This window comes from Pipistrellus kuhlii, unplaced genomic scaffold (genome assembly GCF_014108245.1).
Source record: "Pipistrellus kuhlii isolate mPipKuh1 unplaced genomic scaffold, mPipKuh1.p scaffold_m20_p_11, whole genome shotgun sequence".
Lineage (NCBI taxonomy): Eukaryota > Metazoa > Chordata > Mammalia > Chiroptera > Vespertilionidae > Pipistrellus > Pipistrellus kuhlii.
The window spans coordinates 7,235,352-7,254,098 of NW_023425416.1; the positions used below are offsets into that span (position 1 = coordinate 7,235,352).

The following is an 18,747-nucleotide window of genomic DNA, read 5'->3' on the forward strand; positions in this document are numbered from 1 at the left end:
TTCAATCATTGTTTATTGCATAATGTTACAGCTACCTCACAGCTCTAAGACCCCTTGCCTTTACCATACATGAACTCTTTGCATTTTTATATGCCTTCCAGTTCTTGTTTATCTACAGAGTACATTAATTGAGAGAGAGGGAGGGGAGAGAGAGAGAGAGAGAGACCTTCTTATTTTTTTTTCCTGTATCCACCTTCACTCAGTGTGACTTTGCAGCTCTTCTTATGCAAGAAGTAGAGTCTACTTCTGGACTCTTGAACCTGGGTTCACCTTGTATCTTGCTTTGGCCATAAGAATGTGGCAGAAGTGAACATGTGCCTATCCTGAGTCTATGTCCCAAGTTTCCTTGCAGTTTCTGCTCTTTCTTATAACTTTTCCAAGCAAGTGTGAAAATAAGCTGGGCTAGCCTGATGAATGAACTGAAAGACACACGGTGTACTCATCCCCACCACCCAACCAACAGCCAACAGACCACTAACCATGCTGATGAAGTCATCTAGGTTAGTCAGTATCTGGCTCACTTGATAGCTGAGTACAGATGAAAGAGCAAGCCCAGCTGATCAACAAGCCTGTTTACCCAAAGAGCAATGAGAAATAATAGTGCCTATTGTTGGAAGCACTGTTATGTGGCTTGTTATGCAGCCACTATGGGCCCGGTGCACAAAATTTGTGCATGGGGGAGGGGTGTCCCTCAGCCCAGTGTGCCCGCTCTCACATACTGGAAGCCCTCAGGGGATGTCCTACTGATGGCTTAGGCCTGCTCCCTTTGTGGGAGGCAAATGGGATGATCAGAGGAAGATGCCAGCCCCATCACCCCTCTTCTGCAGCCACTGCCAGTCACTGCGACCACCACGGTGTTTTCATCAACATGGACTTGAGTCCCTTCACCATGAAAAAATGACAACTTTCTTTAGGTATTTTCAAGATGTGTCTTTCATAGGATATGACACTTCTTTCTTTCTTTTTTTAACCCTCATCTGAGAATATGTTTCCATTGATTTTTAGAGAAAGTGGAAGAGAAAGGGAGAGACAGAGAGAAACATCAAAGTGAGAAGAAACACTTTGATTGGTTGCTTCCTGCATGAGCCCTGACCTGAGGCCTGTCCATGGAGGAGCCTGCAACCTAAGTGCATGCCCTTAATCAGATTTGAACCCAGACCCTGCTGTGGGTAGGCCAACGCATTATTCACTGAGCCAATCAGGCTAGGGCAGGATATGACATTACTTAGCCCTCCAGCAGCATACCTTCATGTTTTTTTCTGTAAGAGTGTGGTGGAAAAACCCTACATCACCTTTTTGGATTCTTATTACCCAAGTTACTAAGAATATTACAGTGGCATACAGAGAGCTTTGTCAATGAGCAATCGGAAAAGGTACATAGATGAAATGGGTTAGAAACTCAGTTTACACTGATCTCCTGCTCTGCACTTGCCCAGGCCTAAACCCTCAGGTCCTGGGCAAGTGCCCTCCAGCTCCTTCCAATCTCTGGCTCTGCCCCTGCCCAGGCCTAAAGCCTATGGGGTCCTCCAGCTCCCTCCAATCACTGGTTCCCTCTCATTCCAACCTCTGGCTCCATCTCCCTCAGATTTCTGGCTAGCTCCCTCTCTCTCCAATGGGTGTTCTCCTGCTCTCTATGATTGCTGGTTCCCGCTGGCTCCTATGGCTGGCTCCCTTTCCCCCCAATGGCTGGCTCCCTCTTGTTCTGACTGATGACTGGCTCCCTTTCGCTCTGGGTGCTGAAGATGTTTTCTATTTCCTGATTAAGGCCACTGGGAGCCTATATACACAAATTAGCCACCATCTTAATTGGGTTAATTTGCATAATCATTCTGATTGGTTTGTGGGTGTGGCTTTTTGTGTAGCAGTGTGATGGTTAATTTGCATATTACTCTTTTATTATGTAGGATAGCTGACACAATGTGCATGCATACAGTTGACCTAGTGGAACGTGTGCTATAAATCATGCTGTTTAGTGGCTATCTAATACATCATACAGTGGGTATTGCAATAACTTATTTAAATGTTCCCTGTATTGATGGATATTTAAATTATCTACAGTTTTTTAGGAGGAGCAATAATGCAATGTAACAAGCACAAGTTATCTGTCTTCTCATTTGCCATAATGGCTCACAGAACTTTTTTTACTTACTATAACAGGATTATTATAAAGAATATTATAAAGGGTTCAAATGAAGGGCCACATGAAGAGATAACATAGGTAGAGGTTGGAAGTGTCCTGTGCACAGGAGCTTCTATCCCTGTGGAACTGGGGTGTGACACTCTCCCAACATGTGGATGGGTTCATAAATCCAGAAGCTCCTTGAACCCCACTATTTAGGACTTTTATGGAGATTTTATCACTCAGGTATGATGGATTATTAACTCAATCTCCAGTCCCTTTCCATTTCCCAGAGGTTATGGGTGGGCTGAAAGTTCCAGCCTTCTAATCAAGATTTGTTCTTTCTGGCGATCAGGACCAGCCCCCATGCTAAATCTATCTCAGTGCCTGCCACGAGTTACTTAATAAGAGCAAAAGACATACTTATCGCCCAGCACATTCCGAGGGATTTAATAGCTCTGTGAAAGTGCCAACACCTCCATCACTCAGAATTTATAAGGTTTTAAGATCTCTGAATAAGGAACTGGGGATGAAGAAGAAGTATATATATCTTGTGAGATCACAGTGTCACAGGCTATATATAAATACATAGACAGACAACAATAGATCTGAATAAACCAATGCTTAGAGGCAATTATGGATTTACTCAGCTTCCATTTCTTGAGATAAAAAGCACTGAATCAGTGCCCTGAACAATAGAATTGACTTCGATCTAGGATATCAGAAATCATCAGTCTAGTGTGTGTGTGTGTGTGTGTGTGTGTGTGTGTGTTTGTGTGTATGTGTGAGTGTGCATGTGGAGAGGGGTTGTTGAAAGGGATCTAATATATGGTGACAGAAGATTTGACTTCAGGTGGTGGGCACACAGTGCAATATACAGATCTTGTATCATAGAAATCTACATCTGAAACCTATCTGATCCTATAAGTCCCCCCAATAAATTAAAAAAGGAAAGAAAAAGAAATCATCAGTCCAGTTGTTACCACACACAAGTGCATGGCAAAAATTAAATGGCTGTACACAAATGAGCTAATGAGGATGATTAATATACAGATTCTCAAGCCACAAAAGCCTGGAGTTCTGATTGAGTAGATCTGGAGTTGAGCCTGTACTTTTGAAGATTTCCCCCAGGTCAGGAGATTCCGATGTAGTCAGTTTGGGAAACCACTGCCTTATTATCTGCGCCCCCACCCTCCTCTCACCTTTTAGGTGGGAGAGCAAGACTAAGCTGGATTAAATAAGAAGCTCATATCTCCTGGGGGAATCCACCAATGGCTGAGCTCACACTAGAACCCAATTCCTGGGATTTCTGAGACATGACTCCATATGGCTTCCAACTGGGAGAGTTATGCTGAGTTCATCAAAGGAAAGAAATCTGCTAGGACTTTTGTTCAAAGTACTTACTTTTCTTCCCAAGGCCAGCCTTCACCTCATCCAATCAATACACACTCTATTACACTGGGATATGATTAATGTGAATGCATCTTTTATTCTCACTGAGAACATGTCCTCTGAAGTGTAACCAAAGAAACTGACTTTCAGACAAGTTGAAATACACCAAGAAATGGCTTATCTTGTATGTCAATATAAAGCTCAGTGTTAGCTTTCAAAAAAAAAAAAAGAGCAGTAAATAAAATCAAAGTAATAGGTTATTTTAAATTGTATTGTTTCCTTTGGGCTTTGAAATATGTATTTTAAGACAAAAAATTTACCATTCTATATAACTTATCCTTTCAAACAAATAGCACAAGCCTTTTTTTTCTTCTTTTCTTTTCTTTTCTTCTAAATTCAAGGTTTGGGAGGACACTTTTCTCTTGTATAATTTCTCTTTTTTTAAAAAAATATTTTTATTGACTTTTTACAGAGAGGACGGGAGAGGGATAGAGAGTTAGAAACATCGATGAGAGAGACACATCGATCAGCTGTCTGCTGCACACCCCTTACTGGGAATGTGCCTGCAACCACGATACATGCCCTTGACCAGAATCTATCCTGGGACCCTTGAGTTCGCAGGCCAACGCTCTATCCACTGAGCCAAACCTGTTTTGGCTCTCGTATGATTTCTTTAAGAAATGTTGCCATCAAGGTAGATATACCCAACAGGTATATTTATTTTGGTAGGCCTCGATGGCTTATTAGAGTTATTTAAAAGTTATCTTAAATAAACTGGAAAGTTGAATTCAAGCTCAAAGCAGCTAAATATTTTTTACAGAGGCAAAAGAAAAATTCCAGCTCAAGTTAATTGTCTGTTAAGTATTAAGCTGCATGTGGTTTCCTGATAAAAGTAATTCCTGGTGTAATGATTGAAAGCTTGCCTCTTCAGTGAGACAGGGGTTTGAATGCTTTCTGACTTACAGACCTGTGACCTTAGACAATAACAGCTTTAACATATTCTTTCACATAATGGGAATAATTATAGCACAATTTTGTTGAACATTAAACATTTACAACACACCAAGATACTCTGCTTCCCTTATTTCATTTAGTACTTATAATAACTCCACTTCACAGAGGCAGACGCTGAGGCTCAGAGGGGTTAAAAAACTTGCTCAATCCACATAGATAGTGAGGGATAAAGCCTGAATGTGAACCAGGGCAGGCTGGTCCCAGAGCCCAAGCTGGTAGCAACTAGGCTAGAGTACAAAGGTCTTTATGCAGTTGCTAGATTAAATAAAATACTAAATAAGGATTAAATAAAAGATTCTCAGCCAAATGCTTGGAAGTATGCTTAGAAATGGTGTGAGCTCATAAAACGGTGTCTCTAATGCCACATTTTGGCAGAGGATTACCTTGAGGCACATACTTGTGCGAGGCATCCTCTGCTGGGCCTTAAACTATTTTCATACCATCATTGCCTTTCATGATTCCTAGTGCTGTGCCCATAATAACAAGTTAACTTACACCTGCCTTTTCTCCTCTTGTTCTCCCTTAAATAATGTCAATTATGGTCTGGAAAATACAGAAAAGTATAAAGATCAAAGTAAAGAATTCTCCCATTCAGAAGACCATTCTCTGGGTAAAGTATATTTTTCTAGTCTTTTCTATTTGCAAGCAAATATTTGCTCATCCCCCCATCCAATTTGAATTACACTATAAATAAGGTTTAATCCTGCCTTTCCCCCTGCTGAGCATTTTACTCATCCTGTGAAATAGGATTTCTTATGTCAGCACAGCATTCCAGGTTATAAACTGTGAACAAACTGTAGGCAGGCTCTGCCCTTCCCCTTCCTTCCCCCTGAGAGGATGGATCTAAGGGGACTGGATCAGGCACAGACACTAGTAAGATTACTAGGTTAAAAACTTTACACACAGGGCTCTTGCTTTGTCTTTGGAGGAAGAAGATCATCACTATATACACTTTTTCCTTTGTGTTCTCTCTCTTAGTTGGACAGAAAGTGGTATGCTGAGATTTTGGTTGGGACTTAGGAAGAGTGGGAAAGAAAATTCTCCTACATAAGCATAATCTTCAGGACAACTTATTAATATGCCCCCTTTTCCAAAGTACCCGATATTGTCCAAGAGACTGTTAACATCTTGTACATTTTTAAATATTTGTTAATAAAGTGATTATAAACCTGTCCTGGGGCACTGATAGATTAAAATTAGACAACTCAAACTTGCTTTTTAAAAAACTAAGTAAATACAGATGTGGGTACCATGATGTTCTTATCTGACACAAAGATACCCTAGGTAATAGTAATATAAAAATTATAATGGTAGTGATGGGTAATTGTTATTCAGCCATTACTGTATACTAAGTGTTTTACACAGTTGCCTCCTTCAATGTCTTAATGAATCTGTAAGTTAGAGATTATTCATATTTTGAAAAAAGGAAAATGAAAGCTGGAAGTAGTTATCTGACTGATCAAAGGCAACAAGGTTAGTGGGTAGTAGAGCCAGGATTTCCATGCAAACTCATTGGCCTTCAGAGCAGCACGTCTCCAACAAACCCCCATCCCATGCTGCTTTCTTGGTGCTATAGGTGACACTTAAAACAACAACATTTCATTTAGAATAGTTTTAGATTTACAGAAAAGTTGCCAGAATATTATAGAGTTCTGTACACCTTGGACTTGGTTTCCCCTATTGTTGACATCACTTAGGATACATTTCTCAAAACTATTGAGTCAATATTGATATATTATTAGTAAGTAAAGTTCATTCTTTATTCCAATTTCCTTCACTTTTAACCTAATGTCCTTTTCTATAGATATTATCATAATGAACAATCATTGATATATATGGACCTAATTCATTCATTTATAAAAATCCCTTCATGGTGTTTCATTTTATGAATAGGCTATGTTTATACACTTTTCTGATTATGGACACTTGAGTTGCTTTCCATTTTTGTTACTAAAACAGTGCACAATAAACAGTGTATTTTTGGTGGAGATATGTGAGTTGCTTTAGAATGCTTATCTAGCAGGGCTAATAAGTACTTATCTAGATAGTACTTACCTTGAGATATGGTCATATTAATCTTTTTTTTCTTCTCCAGTTTACACTCCCCTGTCCCAGCACTGTATGAGTGTCTCAGTTATGCCATATTAGTGCTTATATTTGTTACTTTTAGACTTTCAATAATTTGGCAATCTGATGAATGAAAATTTTTTTTCTTAATTTATAAATTTATTGAGGCATAATTGACATATAATAATTTGCACATATAATAAATATTTAATGGTACAAGTTGATGAATTATGAGAGGTGTATATACCCCTGATACCAGCACCACAATCAAGATATTGAATATTTCCATTACCACCAATAGTTTCCTCACACTTCTTTGCAAATCATCTGACCCCTGTTGTGGTATACTACAGTGACTAAATTACATTATGTGGCAAAGATGAAGGGACTTCATAAATGTAATTAAGTTGACTTAAGGTCCCTAATCAAGTTATTTTGATTAAGTTAATCAAAAGGAGGTCACTCAGATGGGGCCTGATCTAAATTCATTGGCGCTCTTTAATAGAGGTTCTAAAGGTCAGAGAAGAAAGCCATAAAGATTTGAAAAAGCAGACCAATTCTCCTGTTAGCCTTGAAGAAGCAAACTGACATGTTGTGGAGCAGGGCATGCAGCAGAGAATAAGAGGTGCCTGAAAAGTTCCTGGTCTTAATCCTACAATTGCAAGGAACTGAATACTGCCAGCAACTCAAGAGCTTGAAAGAGGACCCAGAGCCTCAGAAGAGTTCGCAGCCCAGATTTCAACCTGAGCAGATACTCCAGCTTACCCTGCCTCGGGGAAGCTGTGAGATCATGGATATAAATTAATTGCTTTAGGTCTTTAAGTATGTTGTAATTTTCCATATAGCAATAGGAAATTAATACATGAGAAATAATCTGCTGTCATTCACCATAGATAAATAAATGTCATATATTTGATTTTGGGGCCAAATTTTTTCATTTAACATAATGATAACATTCATCCATGTTGTTCTGTATCAGTACTTAGTTTCTTTTTTTTAATATATTTTATTGAGTTTTTACAGAGAGGAAGAAAGAGGGATAGAAAGCTAGAAACATTGATGAGAAACATCGATCAGCTGCCTCTTGTACACCCCTTGCTGGGGATGTGCCTGCAACCAAGGTACATGCCCTTGACTGGAATCAAACCTGGGACCTTTTAGTCTGAAGGCCGACCCTCTATCCACTGAGCCAAACCGGTTTCGGCAGTACTTAGTTTCTATCTATTCAGTGCATGGATATACCACATATTGTCTATACATTGTCCAATGTTAATGGACTTTTAGGTGGTTTCAGGTTTTTTGGCAATTACAAATAAAAACAGTGTTTGTATGGCACTTTTCATTTCTCTTAATTTAAATTTTCTGAGTATTAGTAAGATTGGTTATATTTTCATATTTTATCACCTACTTGGGTTATCCTTTTCCATCTTAGTATTTATCTCCTGCTCATTATTTTATTGGATTACTTGTATATTTTCCCTCACTGAATGTAGGAATTTTTCTATATTCTGAATGCAACTTATTTGCCTGTTATTGTTTTTTAACTTTGTCTAAGATATCTTTTGCAATATGAAAATTTACATTTCAATAAAGTCTAAGTAATCTATCTTTTAAAAAACTTTAGCTTTTATTACTTGTTTCAAGAAACAGCTTTAAGACCTGAGATTATAAAAATATTTTCCTATTTTTTATCATAGTTTAAGCATTTTGTTTTTCTCATGAAGAGAAGTAACAATACAAGTAGTTTTTCTATAAAGAAAGCAAATTTACTTAACTCTACATATCAAATAATTCATCCTTAATCCACTGATTTTCAATGTCAGGAATAGAAATTCTCATAGATGCACAGATCTGTTTCTCAGCTTTCTATTATGATTCACTGGTGTATTTGATTATTACTGAACCAATACCATGCGGTTTTAATTATAATATATTTGCAATGAGTCTCATATGTGTTATGACATTTTCTCTTCTCCTGTCTTCTTTTTCAGAATTATCTTGTCCTTTCCTGGGTTTTACTCCTTTACATAAAATTGAGAGTAAATTTACTTACAAATCGGTGATGCTTTTTAAAATGAGAACTGCATTACATTTGTAGACTAATTTGGAAGAATATTTACATCTGTCTTCTCATCCACAGTATATTATATATACATATATCTAACCCATTTTCCTTGACTTTTTTTAGATATCATAACATTAACAACTATTTTTTCTCATAAAGAGCTTGCACTTCCCTTGTTAGATTTATTCATAGGTAGTTATAGTCTTGAAATTTATGCAAACCATCATAGCTATTTCAGAAAGTTATAATGTGAAGAAATTGGAATCTCACCAAGTGGACTTTTTCAACAGAGAAAATAAACCTATTTCTACTATTGTTTATGAGCTGATGTCTACAGTGGTATTTTATCTATTCTGTGATTAGAAAGCAGAGCTCACTATGGTCCCTCTCAGGAGAGTGTCACGTGCCTTTCCTGGAAAATCATCTGTATTCAAGGTACAGATATCCTACCAGCTTTATGTGGATGCTGCTACTCAGCTCCAGATCATTGCAATGAGGAAATGTGGGGACCTAGACAAAAGCTGACAATCCAAATTTTATGACATGTTATGACTTTTAAATATTAAGAAATAATTTTTAAAAACTAACATTTTATGGGCCCAATTAAACAGGCCTGAGACCTGATGTGCCACAAGGGCTGCCAGTGTCCACTCTGTGGGGTAATCCATCCCCACAAGGCTTTCCATTCAGGTTCTATGCCTTGTGCCATGCTCCGTCAGCCCACAGTGTGAGCAGGACAGTAATGCTGTGCCTGAGATATACCATCTAGTATCACAAAATATGAGCTATAAGGGAGGTTAGAGTTAGTCTAATTCTTAAGCAGTTTTGACTTTTGGGATAACTCAGGGAAGCAGCTATCCCAGAGATAAAGTCAGGCCTGGAATGCAGGGGGCCGAGGCCATGTCCTGCAGCTTTGGCATCAGGCCACGGTGGGACTATTTACAGAGCCTTCAGGAACAGGTGGATCCTTCCCACAAGGCCTGAAGTGAGTGAGAATCTGACAGGCAAGAGTTTATTGAAGGACTGCTCCTTTCCAGTGTGCATGTGGGGGAGCAGCACATGAGCAAGTGGAGAGAATGTATCCAGGCACATATATGTTGCTTTCCAAAAATATATTAATATACATACAAACTATTAAGCCTCAATTAAACTGACTATTATACATTTATGTGCTGCATAAACATGTTTTGGTCAACAGCAGACTACATATACTATGGTGGGAGAGCTGAGAAATATGTCTGGTGACATTGAAGCCATCATAAAGTCCTGCACACGGCATTCCTCAGGTGTTTATGGTGATGCTGGTGTAAACAAACCTACTGTGCTGGCAGACATACAAAAGTACAGCCCAGCCCAGCCAGTGTGGCCCAGTGGTTGAATGTCAATCTATGAACTAGAAGGTCATAGGTCAATAACTGGTCAGGATGCATGCCTGAACTACAGGCTCGATCCCCTGTAGGGGCCATGCAGGAGGCAGCCAATCAATAATTCTATCTCATCATTGATGTTTCTATCTTTCTGTCCCGCTCCCTTCCTCTGAAATCAATTGGAAAAAAAAAAAAAAAAAAAAAAAAAAAAAAATATATATATATATATATATATATATATATTGAGATATATATATATTGAGATATATGTGTGTGTGTGTGTGTATGTGTGTGTGTGTATCCTATATAATAAGAAAGGAATATGCTAATTAATATGCCATAACTAATCTACAAGTGTGGAGAGCTACAAGAGGGCGGGGCAGCGAGCTGGGAGTGGGGAGAGCTACCAGTGACCTGAGGCAAGTGGCAGAAAGCTTCTGGTGCATGGATTCATGCACAGGGCTACTAGTATATATATATATATATATATACACATAGATGAGGATAATATTAAGCAACTATGTTACTGGCTTATGTATTTACTACACTTCCAATTATTATTTTAGAGTGTACTCTTACTACTTATAAAAAAAGGTTTGCTGTAAAATATACACGGTATTACACCACAGTTGCCTCACCTTATGTTTGCTGAGTCTCTGATTGCATCATTTTTTCTTGTGCTTGATTTAATCTTGTGTTGTTCCATTCAGGCTTGCAGCTTAGGGGTTCAGGCTAATCCATTTAGTCTAGGGGCTCTTACTAGGCTAACCCACCTAAGTTTGTGTAAGTTCATATAACAAAACCACCTAACTATGCAGTTCTCTAACATATTTCCATTATTAAGCAGCACATGACTGGATTCTATTAATTCTTATTGGCTCATGGACGTAAAATCTGGGCAACTGTGACCAGATTCTTGAAAGAGATTGAACACAGCAATAACAGTTGTGCTTTAGGCATGTTTAATACAGATCCCGTATATGGGCATGTGTAGGTAGGTACACATCAGCACACTCATATACAGTAGAATGAAATACCACCATCTATAAGGCCAACATTCCTTCTGCAGGTAGCCCTGTGAAATGAAATGTAATGTCCAATAGTTCAACAGGAAAGAGGCTCACTAAAGTCCACACCCAAACATTTGCCTTCGGATCGCTTACAAGATCAGTGGGTTGAATGAGTGTATCTGTGTCTTACTTGTAAACTTCCAGTGCTTGAGAGTTCCCTGTGTGGCTTAGTAATCAGGCAAAGTTAAAGGGCTTTAAACCATAAAGTTTCATTTCACAACTGTCATTTCATAATTGATCAATGAGCCTTCAGAGATGGAATTTTCCTTTAATGAAAATGGGGAGTAAAACTGTGTGGCAAGTTGCCACAGCAAAAGATCACCGATAGTTTAATTCCTTAAGGGCATTACTCAGATTTAAATATTATTATCACAGTTATTATTTGTTGATTAGAAGAACACTTGCAGACCATAAACTTAATTATTCCTGTTTAGAATTTATGCCAGTGGTTGGAAAGCTATGGCCTGTGAGTCAAATCAGGCCACACGCTGTTTTTGTGAATACGTTTTTATTGGAATACAGCCATGTCCATTTGTTTACATACTGCCTGCGGCTGCTTCTGTGCTAAAATGGCAGAACTAAATAGTTCTTGCAGAGGCTCGCTGGCCCTCAAAACCTAACACATTTACTACCAGCCCTTTACAGAAAAAGCTTGCCACTTATAGTCTGTCACATATTATTTCTTAAAAAAACAAAACAAAAAATCCCACAACAAACTCTTAAGAACCAACATGGCAGCATTGGTAAATGCCAGTACTCACCACATCCTACAAACAAATCAAAATCACAACTAAAATACAAAACAGCCATCATTCAGAACGACCTGAAATCTGGCTGAATGGAAGTCCTACAACTAGGAAAGTAAAGATGAAAGCACCCTGAAACTGGTAGGAGGGATGGAGGGTAGAGGCATGGAACAGGCTGATCTGACATCCACGTGTCATTATTTTTAAATCAGCAGAAGTCCCCAATGAGGAGCAAAGGTTCACAGCCTCACACCAGACCCCCCAGCCCAGGGTTCCAGAGCTTGGAAGAGAAGTCCCTCTATATTCGGGTTGTAAAAGACAGTGAGGATTGTGGCTGAGTGACCTGGAGGCTGCTGGAGATCCAGGCAGTTCCTCTTAAAGGGACTGTGCATGATCCATCTGAGCTCCAGTGCTGGGGCACTGGCTTTGGGGAATCCAGGGACATACAGGGAGAAACTGGATTGTCTGACACTGGAGCAAGAACTTGGGGGTAGCTTTCTCCCAGACAGGGGTAATTGTTCCTATGCTGAGACCTATCACAGAGCTAACTAGCAACCATACATGATCTTACATCAGCCTAGATCACCATTTTGCTCTGCCCTGGTGATTCCCTAAGACCTCACCAAACTCAATCCGTTTGCAGCAGCTTTTCCATAGAAATGGCCTGTCCTGGCTCAGGCTTCAGACTTAAATCTTCAGGTTAAAATCTCTCTAACAAGCAACAGCTTGCACCAGTGTATGCCAAACCTATCAATAAAAGGCCCAAGAACAGGCACTAGCACCAGTCTACTTTGCTTCACAGATGGACCTTGCATGGGTACTTCCAAGCCCAATATAAGTAGCAGCCATCTGCAGACCTCTCTGTAGCTCCTGCTGGGTGGCCCCAGGCAGTGGCTGACTTTGCATAGCCCAGAAGGCCCCAGAGCTGATGCACCCAGTGGACAGCTTCAGATCATCCAAATTATAACACATTCGCAAGTGACACACTCAAGGAGCAGAATAAGCAATCTAATGAACAAAATAAACTGAAGAATAAAATAGAATCAGAGGTATGGGAATATGGAACAGCTTGACAAATCTCAAAAAGAAGGGGGAAGAAATTAACCAAAGATCTTATACGTACACATGCATTATGGATACAGACAATACAGAGTGAAGGCCTGGGAACCAGGTGGAGGAGGCAAATGGGAGCAGGGAGGGGAACAGTAGACATCTGTAATACTCTCCACAATAAAGATTTGAAAAAGAACAACAAAAACTTTTAAAATGTATAAAACATTCTTAATTCTTTGGGACACAAATTGTCTTTTTGGATGTAGTTTGCCAATTTCCAGTCTAGACAATCAAGAAAACAATAAATCAAACTCTCATGTCTAGCATTTGCCTATTTCCATGGTGTAAATACTGACCAATTTCAAGCTACCAACATGCATCTTCAAACACTGTGGTGGAAAGAGATGAGCATTGGCCTGCCATTTCAGAGTATCTTCTCCACACAGATACTATATACCCTAATAACCTCAGGGGGCACAGGTACCAGTAAAATGTAGTAAACTAATTAGAAGATGATGTATTTTAAGTGTTTGTCATTATTTTAAAATATAACTTATTCAACTATAAATTTGTATGTTTTAATTTTTAATAATGACCATGTTTAACAACCAGCACACAAAATATTTGAAAACTTAAAAACTGGTTCTAGTGAGCCAGTACAAACCTCCTACAGCATATCATTGAATTTAAGGAAACTTTTCCCCACTTAGGGATAAAGAGAAAGTACTTTACTACCATACTGTAAGTTCAAAAGTGATAAATTTCAAAGTATGCACATATACTTGAGGGGAAGACTTAAGCAAGGTATTTTTACACAATGGAATACTATGCTGTAAAAAAAAAAAAAAAAAAAAAAAAAAAAAAAAAAAAAAAAAAAAAAAGGAACTTTTACTCTTTGCAATAGCATGAATGGACTGGATAGCATTATGCTAAGCAAAATAAGCCAGTCAGAGAAAGATAAATATCACATTATCTCACTAATTTTTGGAATATAACAAACAATATAAACTGATGAACAAAAGTAGATCCAGAGACATAGAAACATGAAACAGACTACTCAACCTCAGAGGGAAGGCAGGAGTGAGAGGGTAAGAGATCAACCAAAAGGCTTGTATGCATGCATATAAACATAACCCATGGACACAGACAGTGGAGGGGTGAGGGCATGTGCTTGGGGAGGGGGAACAGCTGGGGAGAGGTCAACGGGGGAAAGGAGACATGTAATACTTTAAGCAACAAAGAATTTAAATTTAAAACCATAACATATTAGCTAATTAACTTCATTGTATGTGCAAATGATATTGGTTGTATTTAGCATATAAGCAGGTTATATAGTCAGTTGACAATCAGACTCACAAATTCTCTACCCTCAAATAAATTTTCTTTTAACTTCAAGAAAACAAACTCAGTAGCAGGTGGATTAGATTTTGATTGTGTCAAAATATTTAGTGGATAAAATTTCCAGTCTTTTCATTAGTGCAGGTTGTTTTTTTTAAGTTTTTGTGATCAATGTGAATATGCACAAAACATCTGAATTGCAGTAATGACGAGGCCGGGGTAGTTTTTTTGGTTTTGTTCTTTTTGCAGCATCTCACTATCACTGTTCCCATGGAGAAGGCTCTTGGCTGATTTGCTATGCAAAGTCTCTTTTCCCATTTCTTCCAGTTCAATAAATTTGGAACCAGGGCTAAGGTGAAGCACTCACAGCCTCATAAACTCCAAAGAACAAGGAATTCATCAAATGGGTCTCTGCTGTGCATGGTTGTTTTTTTTCCCTGTTTTTTTTTTTTTAAAGATGTTTTGTGTTTTGTGTTTTTAAGAAAAAAACAAAAAAACAAAAAACTAATTACTGTCAACTAGATTTTAAGTTTTCAGCCATCCAGCCAGCACAAAGCCATTATTAAACCACTGTAAGCCTGCTTTGCTGTTATTCCCACTTAAGAACCATTATTCTATCCACATATTGGCTTCATAACATAGATTGTCAATCAAGACACACAAGTTACAGCCTGAAAAAGAAATGACCAAGATTCTTTGTTTTTGTTTCAAGTATATATATATATATATATATATATATATATATATATATATATATATATATATTCCTCTTAGGGTTTCTTAGTCTCACCTCCATTGTTACTAAGGAAATAAATGGAAAAGGCTCCTTACTTAATGACTTGGCAGCTCCTAGCTTTCAGGTCATTTCTTTTATTAATGTTCAACTCCCCCATTATAGTATTCTTCCAGAGCACGAGAAACTTTACCATCTGGGAAGCATTGAAAACACAGTTGGTGGGGGATTTTTCTTCCCAATCCCTCTTCCCCAAGCAGCCATTACCATTAGCAGTGACTGCCAGAACTTACACATCGCAGACAATAGCTCTCAGTGATTTTAAATGGGGTAAACCAAAAGCATCCCAAAGCATTGCTGGTAAAGTTCTAGCTTAGTATAGCTTTCCCTGCTGAAGTGGTACTTAGCACTCTGTTTGTTCTAATGGCCTTGTCTTGATTTCTTGTCCTCATCATCTTTGTTAATGGAGGAAAATAAAATGGCTTTAGTCTAATTAGCAAAACTTACTTTTCTATCTTGCTTTATTTGTGGACCAAATAACCATTATATAAGCCTTCAGGGACACCTTCTTAGAATTCAATTATTTACTCATTATTTAAATTAACACCAAGTCAAGCCAAACTTTCACCTCAATATTCTCATTGACTGCTTCTTCCTGGGCCTTTGGAAATTGTGGCAGAAAGATAAAAGACCATTTTAGCTCAAGTCACCTATAGTTAAGACATGGTGAGCCATGGAATGTGATTGGAGGTAATGCATATCAATTAAAGAGATATTAAAGTCACACCGTACCTGGTTCAAATTTGCTTTGTGATAAGGAAAATGTTCCTTAATGAGGAAGGTTACTTGACAGCTTCTTACAAGTGAGCAAACCAACTCCACTTGAGCTCATTATCTAATCTAACCATGAAAAGGATCAAGTATAAAAGCACAGTGATTTGTAGCATTTCCTGCTGCAGTACTTCAGATGAGATAAGATAATGGCATGAACACCTGGAACCCTCAGGGCACTAACAAATGTAAAGTCTGCCTACCGAAACTCTGTAGATAGCAAGCCTGGATACTGGATATTGGTCCTCATTAAAGCCATCCACCATGACTCCAGCAGTTATCTAATCTGCATGAAACACAAATCCTGACACCATTCTGCCACTGCATAAAATGCTTCAGTGGTTCCAGGCAATCCTTTAAAAAAAATTTTTTTTTAAACTTTTCAACTACAGTTGACATTCAACATTATTTACAATTCAGGAGTTCTAACCAGTTTGGCTCAATGGATAAAGCATCAGCCTGTGGACTGAGGAGTCCCGGGTTCATTCCAGTCAAGGGCATGTACCTTGGTTGTGGGCACATCCCCAGTAGGGGGTATGCAGGAAGAAGCTGATAGATGTTTCTCTCTCATCGATGTTTTTAACTCTCTATCCTTCTCCCTTCCTCTCTGTAAAAAAAATCAATTAAATATACCCTATATAATAAAGGGCTTCTTATTCATTCCACTCTACTACCTCATCCTTTGACCCCACTGTATTCAGCATGGCATTTCAGAATGCAAATCTAACAGTGAAACTGGCAGGCTTAAAATTCCTCAATGATCTATTGATTTTAGGGGAAAAACATCAGAATCCTTAATAGAGTTCCCAGGCTCTGCATGAGCTTCCCTGACTCCCCACTACCTTATGTCACTCCATTTCACCTTTCCCTTCACTTCAATCTCATCAGCTCTACCGTTCTTCAAATGTGCCGCGTTCAGTGTTCAGTCTCCAGTCTTTGCACATGCTGTCATGTCTCTGGAATGCTCTTCTGCTCTCTCCTGTCCCCTGCTTCTCTTACCCTTCAGTCATCAGCTCCAAACCACTTCCTAGGAAGGCTTCCTGATCTTCCGCACTTGCTCATGTCATTCTATCAATATGCACTTAGAATACAACTTCTTTTATTATCAATTCATAATTATGTATTTGTTCATTTCGGTGATTGTTTGGTTATGATAAGCCTTTCCATTACATAAAACTACTGGAAGTATTCTCTAGCTTATTCATCATTACAAGCCCCATTGGCTAGGCATCTCATAGGCGCTCTGTAAACAATCTGTTGTGACTGAGTGACCACATCTAACAGGACAATTGCCTGAAGATGGATGCTGCCACACCAATACGTCCCAGGTGGAACTGAAGCTCAACTCATTTTTAGCCCTTACCACCTTTGATTTCAGATTCCTTTGACTTTAATTCTCCACGCACCCACCCACCCTTAGGTTAGACATTTGCTGTTCTCTTTTCCCAAGATCTGGGCTCAAAACTTTTCTGAGTCAGACTCCACATTCCATCAATTGGGGTTCTTACTTGCAAGAAGCAGAACTGACTGTGGGTGGTTAAACAGAAAACACATTCATTAAAGGAGATCAGGTAAAACTCACAGATTTATTGGGAGGTTCAGAGAACTGGGCTAATGCCAGATTTCAGAAATAATCCCCCAATCATGCTCCCGAACTAGCCTGATCAGAAGACCGCTGCTCCCTCCCAGCACTGGGGCTATTGACTGAGCTCCTTGTAACACTGCAGTCTCATTATAGACGCCCCTGCGTGCCAGGCAGGCACTCAGCTCTGCCATCGCTGTCCTTACAGCCCGGGGCCCCTGCTTCCCCCAGCACACAGCACTTGACAGCAAGCCTTTTCCCTCAGATTGCTCACTTCTGAACTGGAGTCTAGAGAGTGAATTTGATCAGTGAAGAATGGACACTTTCCTGTTTAGCTGCAAAGAAGGGTGGAAGTGAGTTTTCAGGTTCTGGCATTGAGGAAGGGGAGTCCATCAAATGGGAAAGTCCAGCAAACATAACACGGTATTTAATAATGCTGGTCATCCAGGAAACATGACTGATGCCCACCCCATAAATCACTGTCAACATGTTGACATATGTTCAACCTCCCTTTGGTGGTGAGGCTGGGCCAGTTTACATTGCCCATCACAACTGAACTGACAACTCATTAAGGAATTTAGCCTGCTATGTTGTCGGAGACAGATCAGACCCAGAACCTGGAAGACTGTTAAAAACCAATTTAACTGTTCTAGAAATCTCTATTTGAGATCAGAGAATGCAGCACTTCAGAGCACAAACTCTGAGACATGAAGGTCTGACTTAGAAACCCGACTCCATCATTTATTTAAGTGTATGACTTTGGCAGGTAAATTATGGAGGCTATAAAAGCAGGTATAATGACTTGAACTAAGATATGGTAGCACCTAGCCCACATCTGGCACACAATAATTATTAGTTGGCTAAATAAATGGATAAATAATTGCATAAATGAGTGACTTCTGTATTAATTGGGGTGAGCAAGGTTAAGCTGTGCTTACAAACAACTATCACAACCTGGTGGCTTAAAACAACAAAGTTATCCTTCTTATATGTTGTTACCTGTCCCCTATGGGGGTAGGGGGGGCAGGGCTCTTTCCATGTCACCCTATTCCAGATTGCAAGCAAATGGAGTTTTCAGTACCTGGGACATCTCTGAGACTCGGGGACGGAGAGCAGGCTGAACTATGCAGTGGCTCCTAAAGCTTCCACCCAGAAGAGACATGTACCACTTCTTCTCATTTTTTTATTTATCAAAACAAATGGGCACACTTAACTCCAAGGGGGCATCAGTGCTCAAAGGGGGAGCTGACATTACATGACAAATAGCAAAAATGATGGCCTCCACTTTTCTGAATCTCAGTTCCCTCATCTGTAAAATAAAGACAATAATAGCATCTACCTCCTAGAGTCATTGTGAAAACTAAATGAGA

General features: G+C 39.1%; 1 protein-coding gene across 2 annotated transcripts in view; it reads right to left on the reverse strand.

The window, feature by feature from the left end:
* Positions 1 to 18,747, reverse strand: part of SYNPR (synaptoporin) — a 263,369-nt gene that overhangs the window by 142,984 nt on the left and 101,638 nt on the right. Inside the window, exon 1 of one of the 2 annotated variants that reach the window (XM_036430650.2) lies at positions 17,210 to 17,332. The exons of the other annotated variant lie outside the window; for it this stretch is intronic. Within the exon in view, the coding sequence (XP_036286543.1) occupies positions 17,210 to 17,224 (15 nt within the window). The 5' untranslated portion in view covers positions 17,225 to 17,332. Of the gene's footprint in view, positions 1 to 17,209; positions 17,333 to 18,747 lie in introns of those variants that run through there. 2 annotated transcript variants of the gene reach the window in all.